This window comes from Bidens hawaiensis, unplaced genomic scaffold (genome assembly GCF_021521415.1).
Source record: "Bidens hawaiensis isolate Kalapana, Puna unplaced genomic scaffold, B.hawaiensis_p1.1 tig00010810_1, whole genome shotgun sequence".
Taxonomy (NCBI): domain Eukaryota; kingdom Viridiplantae; phylum Streptophyta; class Magnoliopsida; order Asterales; family Asteraceae; genus Bidens; species Bidens hawaiensis.
Window position 1 is genome coordinate 171,054 of NW_027491832.1, and position 11,309 is coordinate 182,362.

The window sequence follows — 11,309 nt, forward strand, 5'->3', positions numbered from 1 at the left end:
CACCAGATAGTTTGTGAATTGATTAAATTTAAATAACTTTGAATCCCGGAGTCTTTCATTAATTGGTCAAGAGGAAAAGGAACGAATGCATGATAAACGTAAATCCTCATGAATAACATTAACGATGAACGTTAAATACGAATAAAATTGAAATGGTTTGGTTTAACGAATACGTATAAATATAACGAATGTCACGTAAAACATAAGAAACGAAACTTGAGATACATTATAATATTATATATATATATATGTATGTATGTATGTATGTATGTATGTAAACAAAACCGAAAATTTAAAATGGGTTGAGTTTTTGTGTTTGAAAAGTAACGAATGTTAAAACCCGGCTCAAAACCCGTCGGGTTTCTACCAGGTTTTGACAAAATATAACTAATTGATTACAAATATGGTTATCATAAAGGTAAAATATCTCAAATAATTGACATAAACAAATTTCGACAAATAATCTATTTAGAATATAGTATATATATATATAATAAGCTACATCGGGTATATAATCGGGTAAATGGGTCTATGTTGAGCATATTAGAAATCCCAAACCTGTCGCAAACCCACAAAAAAATTCAAAACAAATCCCAAACCCGTTCCAAACCCTAATGGGTTGAGTATTACCCGTCCCGTTTACGTCGGGTCTCGGGTTTTCCCATTGTGTTCGGGTTTCATTGTCATCCCTACCCCCCCCCCCCTCTTGTGCAACCAGAATGCTCCGTTTAAAAATTATGACTTCTCATTTATTTAAACCTTAAATTTTTGCGGGTTATGGGTACTATCCACAGGTCTCGATACCCAGATTAGAAAACGTGTTAGAACCTCTCATGCCATTATCACATGCCTTACGTGTTTTTGAGTAGGAATGGCAACGGGGCGGGTTTGGGGCGGGTTTTGCTTAACCCGAACCCGAACCCGAAACCAAAAACCATCCCCGTACCCGCCCCATTACCCGTCGGGTTTAAATCGGGGATTCCCCGTTTGGTTTTTTGTACCCCCCCCCCCCGACCCGCCCCGTCCCCGAACCCGAAAACCCGAAACCGATCCGACCCGACCCGAAATTGGTTCATCACATAACTGAACATTTATCGAAATAAACTTCTGCATCACACACATGAAAGCTGAAACAATGTGTTACAAAGGAAATAAAACCAAGTCTACATGGCCGAAAAATCATGCCAAATACACAAACTACAAACTTGCGACCAAATCTAAATACCAAATCAAACCAAATCATCCAAAGTCGTCGTGCCACTTTCTTTAGTACCTACCTACATTAAGAATATTTATCAATAAATCAACCAAGTTAAAAGAATAAAAGCTATGTTACAAAAATAGTAAATTTTATAAATATTATTACCTCTTCCACATCCATTTCATATTCAATGGTGCGGCAATATGCCTCGGTCTCTTCCGAACAAGTTTCTATATTTAATAGTAATAACATAAACATATATTCATGATTATGAAGATAAATAACATGAGTAATAATGTAATATTCAATATAGCGTTACCTCGAATCTCATTCAACAACCAACTTTGAGCACACATTAAAGCCTCCAAAGTTTTTGGGTGAAGTCGACTTCGGTGAGGACTTATTAATCTTCCACTTGTACTGAACGCAGATTCAGAGGCAACGGTGGAAACTGGAATTGCCAATACATCTTTTGCCATCCTTTGAAGTGTCGGATACTTACCTCCATTTGTCTTCCACCAAAGCAACAAATCCAGTTCTACTTCATCAGGCAAAAGATTTTCTTTCAAGTAGTTATCTAACTCTGCCATATCATTCAAGTCATCATTCACCTTAGCTTTGGATTTAATGTCAGATAGGAATTTTTGGAATCCACCAGAAGAACACTCTGACAACCCCGAACTGAATAAAGATGAACTAGAACCACCACCTATAAATTAATGTGAATCAAGATAAATCAAATATTAGCAATTTATATTTATACTCATTAAATATTAATATGATTATACCTTCATAGTAGTTTTTACCACGTGAGTTGGTAGATTCATATTCTTTAAAAAAAGCTCGGACAAAATCCTCAAGAGATTTAAACTCTTCCTTTGCCATTTCTTCACCGTATAAGGCAGGCATAAGCAACTCTACGTATTTTAGCTTGTAACGTGGATCTAAAACCGCAGCCATCCCCATAATCCCATGAATTACAGACCAATATTTATCAAACTTGATACTCATTTTATACGCCATTAGACTAATGTCAACAATAGAAGACTTAGTCCACTCCCGCATAGAAAAACGAATCTCACATATAAAAGGGAAAAAGACATTAGCAGTAGGATACTTGTTACCAGAAAACAAAAGAGTTACCCGATAGAATAGTTGTAGCTTGTTACATATCTCAGTTGCTAAGTCCCAATCAAGGTCCGTAGGCAAACTAGTATACCTGGGCTCTCTTTGCTTTAATCGCGTGAAAACATGTCTATAAGGTATAGCAACACTAAGCATCAAATAAGTAGAGTTCCAGCGAGTCTTGCAATCAACGATCAGTTTCTTTGTGTATTCCATTTCAAGTTGATTGGCTGCTTCCTCAAATTTTTGCTCTCTTTTTCCTGATGCAGACCAAAATAAAACACTATCTCTAATTCTTTCAATCCCATCCTCAATAACAGACAAACCATCTTGAACAATCAAATTGAGAATGTGCGCGCAACAACGCATATGAAACAACTCTCCTTTCCTCATGAGTGATCTCAATGGAAGCTTCTGTAGTAACTTGTTGATAATTGCATCATTTGTGGTACAATTATCAACGGTAAGAGTAGACACTTTTCTATCAATATTCCAATCACATAGACAATCATATAGCGTATCTGCAAGAACATCAGCTGTATGTGGTGCAGGCACATAAATAAACCTATATAAAATTTATGCATCAATATAAGTGTAAAATACATTTAAAGTTTTAAACTAACTTTATATTAGACTTGTACAATATATATGCTTTACCTCATGATTCGGCTTTGCAAGTTCCAAGAGTCATCTATAAAGTGTGCAGTGACGGCCATAAACCCTTTTCTTTGATGGTTAGCTGTCCACATATCAGTAGTTATTGCCACTCTACTTGTGATCCTCCCTAATAGTTTCTTAGTTTTCACCCTTTCATATTCATAAATTTTTAAAATGTCGCTCTTGATGGTATTTCGACTCGGAACCTTAAACAAAGGTTGAAGACCTTGAACAAACTTTCTAAAACCATGATGGTCCACCGTTGTAAGAGGATACTCGTGCACAATAATCATCTCCGCGAGATCTCTCCTTGAGTTGTCTGGATTAAACGTGTAGTTGGAGAGATATGATGAACTACCATCAACTTTCTTTTGCTCCATAATCAAGATGCTTTGTCGTATATCTTTAACAGTTCGTCTTGGACAACGTTCAAAATGATCTCGTAAATGCGATGTGCCGTTTTTGCTTGAACCTCCTAGCTTTTTCTTACAATAGTTACATTCCGCCTTATCTTCACCGTTCACTTTCATTAATTTAAAATGGTTCCACACGGCAGATCTTTTCCTTTTACCACCGACATTTTGACCATCTTCAAAAGTATCATCAAGGTTAGACTCATCGTGGGTAGTAAAGTTAGTTGGTGGTGGTTCATTAGAATCATGTACCCCTTCACTGCTTCCTTGAGGAGTAGAATAAGTAGGAGTGTTTGAAGCAACGGGAGTAGGAGTACAAGTGTCTGAAGCAAATTTATCACCTTGTGATGCCATATAGTTGTAGATGCAACTGAAATAGAATGGCACATAGAAGACTTTAAGCAAAAGCCAACTACAGGCTGCTAGAAGATAACAAATTAAAGACATAGTAAAGAGAATTAAAGAAGATTATACAATATGGACCAGTGGCTCGTGATTGCTAGTGCATGATAGATTGATAGGTCAATGTATACCAGCTACACTACAAATTAAGAGGCTCGACTGCTTTCTTCTATTATAGAATTTATAGAGGAATCAATGAGATTATACTTCATATGAACAGGCTTATTCATTAGTGGTTATGTCAATCATATTATTTAAAACACAAGAGAGTTAGCTTTAAACCTATTTTTCTTCAACTCACCCCTGCTTAATACTTGAAAATTTCTAAAAACATTATCAAGTTTCCTATCCAAAGTAAAGAGAACTAGAGAAGATTATATAGAATGGACTAGTGGCTCATGATTGCTAGTTACACAATGGGTCTATGTATACCTGCTACACTACAAATTATTTGGCTTAACTGCTTTCTTCTATTGTTGAATTTATTCAAGAGTAAACAATGAGATCATACTTAATATGAGCAGGTTATTCACTGGTGTTTACATCTATTAATTTATTTAAAACAAAAAGAATTAACTTTAAACCTATTCTTCTTCGATTCGCCTCCGCTTATTACAGCTTGAAAATTCCCAAAATCACCATTCATAATCAATTTGAGACGTTGATTGTATATGGTTAGCATGTGTTTATCTAAACGGTTTGCATATTTGACTATTGAAATAGATTTGGATTGGAAACTGGAAATGTTTCTCAGTGTATGATTGATGGCTTCTTGGTGAATGAGATGGCGATTTAGGTTAACTTGATGAACTCTGACATGACATGACTTCCGCTCGTTGTATTAAAAGGAGCGGTGGAGAATCGAATTAGCTCATTCTAACACGACGACGACACAAAAACAATAATTAACAACCTAACGAAACACGAAAATCATCAGAGCTAAAAAAATTATTCAATGCAGCAGCTAATTAGCTAACCGAAATCAATAACTTCAATACGACTTACGTGTTACATATAATTCAATCGGAACTCATGTCAGAGTTAATCAAGTTAACCTAAATCGCCATCTCATTCATCAACAAGCCATCGATCACATACTTACAAACACTATCCAGCTCCAATCCAAACTCATCTCAATAGCCACAACACGCAAACTGCCAAACTGTCTAATTTGACTACACGTACTCACCGAATACAATCAACAGTCAACTACAGTCTAATTATTCAATGCAGGAGCAGTTAAATAGCTAGCTAGCAGAAATCAATAAGTTCAATACGATTTACATTAAAACATGCAATTCGATCGGAATAAGTTCGTTAATATTTACGTTAACATAAGTTGGAGTGAAAACAGGTGAAATAATAATAATAATAATAATAATAATAATAATAATAATAATAATAAGAGAATTAGGGATCTTACAGGTGGTAGGATGAGAAAGCGGTGGAATGAAACAGAGACCGAGAGGCCATAGAGTAAGAATATGAATATAATTGAGGATAATATTAATATTAATATAGTCTATTATCATGGAAAGAGGAAACCCCTAAAACAAATTAGATTCCCCAAATCAATTATCATGTCAATCATCAATCGCAAAGAGAACGGTGTATCATACGATATGCAACAACAACAAAATTAGGTCAATTTCAAATGAAAAACCCTAAAAAAGGAGAAAACATACTTCGGTGTGTGTGTGATAGTGGGGAAGAAAAGAATGGTGTGTGTGTGTGATTAAAGAGTGAGATTACATACTTCGGCTGGGATCAAAACGAGGAGGAGGAGGAGGGTGGTCCGGTGGTGCAGACGGCGATTGAGTGGATGGTGATGGTGGTGCAGACGGCGATTGAGTGAATCGGGGGCGGACTGGCGGTGGCGGAGTCTGGATGAGTGGATGTCTGGATGTAGGTTTAGGTTTTTAATATATATATATATATATATATATATATATATTATTTATATTTATATTTATATATTATATCGGGGCGGGGCGGGGCGGGGGTACCTGAACCCAAACCCGAACCCGAACCCGAAACAATCCCCGAAACAATCTCCGAAACCCGACCCGAAACCGAAAAAACAAAACCCGACCCGACCCGAAATAAGCCGGTTTTCGGGTTTCCCCGTCGGATTCGGGGATTTTTGCCATCCCTATTTTTGAGTCGTTCCTTTTCTCCATCTTCCCACTTTTTCAACGTCACAAACCCTAATTGTCGTCTCTGTCTCTTGATTCTACATCTCACCGATTCAGCGTCACCATCCTTTGATGAAGAATAACCGGAATTCGCCAGCCAAAAACCTAATTCGGTCAATCAAAAATCAACCTCTGCACCACAGTCCTCGCCTCAGATCTGCTCCCCAACCACCTAAAACCCTAGCTTTCTTCAACAAATCACTAATTTCTACAAAGAACTTGCAAGCGGACCAACACCACCATCTCCGGAGAGGGTAGAGAAAGGATGGCTGGAATCTGGCTACAGAACTCTTGACTTCTGGTTTTGTTTGTCAATTTTTGTTTGATTATGTGTTGTGTTTACGTGTTTGACAATTTGATGTTTCTGGTTTGTCCAATTTTTCGTGCAAATTTGTACTTTATGTCTTATTGGATGTGAATTTCAATCTGATTGCGGTTTTAAGCGATTAGATTTGGTTTGGGTTGATTTACCTGCAAAAGTCTAATAATTACGGTAGTGATGTGTTTTTTTCCACATGTTTTCTCTATGACAGTACGCTATGTTCCCGAACTTACTTAACAAAAGAAAGGAAAGGAAAGGAAAATATTTCCATTCTTTTCCTTTCTTTTCATTTTCTTTTCATTTCTTTTCCTTTCCTTCCAAAATGGAAAGAAAGATTTTACACTACAAAAGCCCCAACTTTCCTTTCCTTTCCTTTCTCCTTTTAAATGAAACTCGGGAACACACTTTTTATTCTTTTCTTCCTTAAATGAATCTCGGGAACACACCTCCTCATTTCTTTCCATCCTTTAAGTTGGACTCGGGAACATACATGTTCTCCTTTTGCTCTGCCAAACCTTAAATTAGAATCGCCATGAGTCTTCTAATCGGCGGTTAACGCTTACTTCAAGTAAATTTTGGTTTTTGTTTTTCACCATATTGTTATTGACAGCTCAGAGACTTAGAAGAGGTCTTGAGGAGTTGCATCACTCATAAAGGTATAAAATTTAACCAATAGTCTTAGTTTTAGTATAATTTCCCTCTACATTAATGTTGTTTACTCCACTCATTTGATTGATTTAGTATTCTGAGACAAACATGGCTCCTTGTGCTTCTATCTTGGCAACTAAAGTGGAGTAGCTGAAATTCATCACGCAGACTTAGTGGTAATAGCCTGTGTTTTAATTTTTTTTACCTGTTTTCCTTTCTTACTTTCATTCTAATATTTATGTGAATGTTCATTTGAAATTTATTTAAAATTTATTTTGTGGAGTACACATGTGGTTTTTTGTTTCACTTATGTATTTCTATTTCTATGATCAGGTTAAATTTTACCCAGTCATGAGTTAAAAAAAATTCCATTAATGGGTAAAAAATGGTTTGTATTGACGGATCAAATTTAACCTAGTAACCGGTCAACTTTTTGTTTCATTAACGGATAATTAAAGGTTATCATTATCGGGTCAAATTAACCTGGTAACGGGTCAACTTTTGTTTCATTAATGGGTTAAAAAATGTTTTTATTATCGGGTCAGATTTAACCCGGTTATGTGTCAAATTTTTCTTTCATTAACGGGTTTAAAAAGGCTTTTATTGTCGGGTCACATTTAACCCAGTAACGAGTCAACTTATCGTTTCATTAACGGGTAAGAAAAAGGTTTGATCGGGCCAAATTTAACCCGGTTATTTGTCAAATTTTAGTTTTATTAACGGTGTAAAAAAAGGTTTTTATTGTTGGGTCCATTTAAGCCGGTAACGGGTCAAATTTCTGTTTCATTAACGGGTAAAAAATATTTATATATGAGGTCACATTTAAGCCGGTAACGGGTCAAATTTCTGTTTCATTAACGGGTCAAATGTTTTTTAATCGCCTCATATTTAAGTTAACCTGCTATATTATTTTATGGTGGTTGAGACGGTGTCGTGGCGGTACCAGCTATGGCAAAAGTTAAACAGAAAGCATACATGTTTGCACTAGAACTTGGTGAACAATTCATCCAGGTTGTTATTTATTTTTAGCACTTATCGCTAAATTGCTAACTCTAACTTGATAGTGAGTACGTAAAGCATCATGGAAAACTGATACACGTTAGGAGTGAGTATATGTGCACTACAACTCCTACAGATTAGTGACTTTGAAGTGGTGCTCGCAGTAGTATTGGCACCGATGGGTAGGCGACGGCTACAATTAATGGTTGTGGCATGTGGGTGCTCTTGGTCCAATTGGACTCAGATTATGTTGGAAAATTTATGTAAGTAACCTATTTAAATTCTAACTATAAACATACTCATCCCAATCCAAAGAGCCTGGCTATAAACTTGAACTCTAAAGTCCAACCAACTATAAGACTATTTATCTAAATTGAAAGAGCCCATTAACATATGCATCTACCTATTCTAATAAAGTAAAATAACAGTGAACACGTGTCAGTTTGTGGTTAAACCTCATAACTTTTTTTTTCCTTCAAACTAATAATTATGTCATAGATTAATAATTATTCACTTTATTTTTACACTCTATTTAACTCTATTTATGTTATATCTGTAACATGATTAAATTATTCACTTTCTTTTAAACTCTATTTTATTATATATACTATACAATTTTATAAAAATAAATATTCTTATAAATTATAAATATATGCTTTAAATTATCCATTTATTTTTTCAGTTAATATACTAAACTATATATATGTTAAAATGTAATAATATATACCATTCACTTTCATATATAATAAAGTTTATCATAGCTAGTTTCTCGATTTTTTTTTATCAATAATTGTTTCAGGTTTTTTTGTGGGACTTAAATTTGATTGTTACGAGTCAAAAGTTACAAGTTAATTACATTTGGCTCAAAATTTGTTACAGGTAAAAAATGGGTAATATAAATATTTTTAAAAGTTTGAGAATGCAAGTAGATTTATCATCAAATTTGTTACGGGTTCAAAGTTTTGACATGAAAATGTCCAAAAAATGAAAGTTAGAATTTTAAACGTGATTTAGGTTTCGAATTTATTTTCAATGACATTTTTGAAAATAATGAAAAGATTCAGAATTTGGCTAATTGACTATTTTTCCCACAGCTATTAAAATTTAAGAAAAGACGGCAAAAACTTTCAACATACTACCTCCAGGCCTATCAGTATTTCTAACTTTTATCAAATTTGAAACATTTGTATCAACATTGACTTTTTCATTAATGGTGATTATTAAAATATAGTGTTTGAAGCATGTCATACAAAATTATACTTAAGTGAAGCAAAACATTCACAAAATTGAACAGGTTAACATGCTATTTTTATGGGTGGTCATTATGGCAAAGTCGAGAAGCCCCTCAAAATTATAAAAATTATTTTCATGGTGTAGCTCAGAACTATTATTTTACGAAAATTGTTTTTTAAAATTAGTTCATAAAAAAAGTTCTTTCAGTTATATATATATATATATATATATATATATATATATATATATATATATATATATATAGGCAAAGTATAGAATGAAAACCCACTTGAGTTGTGAAAACCCGCGAAAACCCTATGTAACATCGTTTTTTTTTTGTTACATGTAATATATGTTGTAACATTTAATACAAAACATCGAAACATTAAAAAAAATTGTTTTGCTATTTTTTAACATTTTTTTACTAATTTTTTTATATCTTTTTAGGAGAGAGAAAAAGTTATATTTATGTTAACATTTTTTATTAACTTTAATTGTGGACCACAAGATTTAATCTTTAATTAAAAACATGTGGTTGAGAATGAGTTTCTAGAGTTTTCACAACTCAAATGTGTTTTTATTTTAACCTAACCATATATATATATATATATATATATATATATATGACGATGTTCAAATCACCATTGAAGGCCAAGAGGTTCCGCAGTCAACCAAGTTCAAATACTTAGGATCGTTTGTACAAAGTGATGGGGGCATTGATAGTGACGTAGCTCATTGTGTCCAGGCAGGATGGTGTAGATGGAGAGTGGCCACAGGGGTACTGTGTGACAGGAGGTTCCCAACTAAATTAAAGGGAAAGTTTTATGGGGTTGCGGTTAAACCTGCGATGCTATACGGAACAGATTGTTTGGCCATCAAATGGCACATGCGCGTAAGTTTGAGGTAGCAGAGATGCGAATGCTAAGGTGAATGTGTGGGCACACAAGGTTAGACCAAATAAGAAACGAGGCGTTTCGGAATAGACTAGGGGTAGCTAGTATATCAGATAAAATAAGAGAGGGCAGATTGAGATGGTTTAGACATGTAAAAAGAAGACAACAAACGGCTCCCGTTAGATCAATGGAAACTATCTTTGTAGAGGGGAGAAGGGGTAGAGGTAGACCCAAATTGACTTGGGACGAGAGAATTGGGTATGATTTGCTAGATTTGCATCTCTCTGAGGACATGGTTCACGATAAGACTTCCTAGAGATGTAGAATTAAGGTTAAGGACCCGTAGAAGGAGGGGTTATTTCTTGTTATAACTTTGCATTATATTATTTTCATTATTAGTATTTTCATTGCTATACTTATGGCTATTATTTTTACCATTATTATTATTATTTAGTCTATCTATTATAGATGTTGCTTAACTGTTACCACTAGTTTATTGGTCCTAAGATAGTATTTATATACTACTATTTTCTTTTTATTTTTTATTTTATTATTATTTTATTTATTTATTTTTATTTTTATTTTTTTTATCTTCCAATTTTTGAGTTGGGGGTCCCACTCGAAGCAGCCTCTCTATTCTCAGGGATAGAGGTAAGGTCTGTCTACATTCCACCCTCCCCAGACCCTACAGATAACGTTAGTTATTTGGAGGATATGGGTATGATTATGATATATATATATATATATATATGATACTAAGATCATTCTCATGTATGTTTTTGCACTTGCATTATTGTTATTACTATTATTTTTTATTAAGTTTATTTTTTTTTTGAAAAAAGCATTTTTTGATATAAATAAAATCAATTTATGTACACATAGTATAGATATAAGCATAGATGCAATCATTTTTTATATATGGTATGTACTTTTTTGCTTTATTTATAACTTTATTATTTGGATCATCTCGTGTGTTTCACGGGCTCTAAAGCTAGTATTCAAATAAACCAAAACTCGGTTGAAAATTAAAATAAATAATTTAAAAAAATGTAATTACAAAATAATTTAAAAAAGACTAAAAATAACCGCGTAACACGCGGGTTAATAGCTAGTGTATTTATACACGTGGTTTTTGTGAATGATGTTATATATATGATGTACGCGTTTGAACAATTATAAGAGAAAAGAGGAACATATGGTAATTCGAACACAAGTCAAAAA

At 34.1% G+C, this 11,309-nt stretch overlaps 1 protein-coding gene across 1 annotated transcript; it reads right to left on the bottom strand.

Moving 5' to 3' along the window:
• Window positions 1–2,979: 2,979 nt before the first annotated feature.
• On the bottom strand, window positions 2,980–3,750 carry LOC143536470 (zinc finger BED domain-containing protein RICESLEEPER 3-like). Its single transcript, XM_077030452.1, has 2 exons — window positions 3,456–3,750; window positions 2,980–3,386 (listed from the first exon to the last, which is right to left on the bottom strand). Exons 1-2 carry the CDS (start codon window positions 3,748–3,750, stop codon window positions 2,980–2,982), a joined length of 702 nt encoding a protein of 233 aa, XP_076886567.1.
• Window positions 3,751–11,309: the final 7,559 nt, after the last annotated feature.

Coding starts and splice junctions, on each gene's coding strand:
- LOC143536470 (XM_077030452.1), bottom strand. CDS start 3,750: ATGGCATCACAAGGTGATAAATTTGCTTCAGACACTTGTACTCCTACT. Junction 3,387..3,455: donor TTGTAAGAAAAAGCTAGGAG/GTTCAAGCAAAA, acceptor GAACTGTTAAAG/ATATACGACAAAGCATCTTG.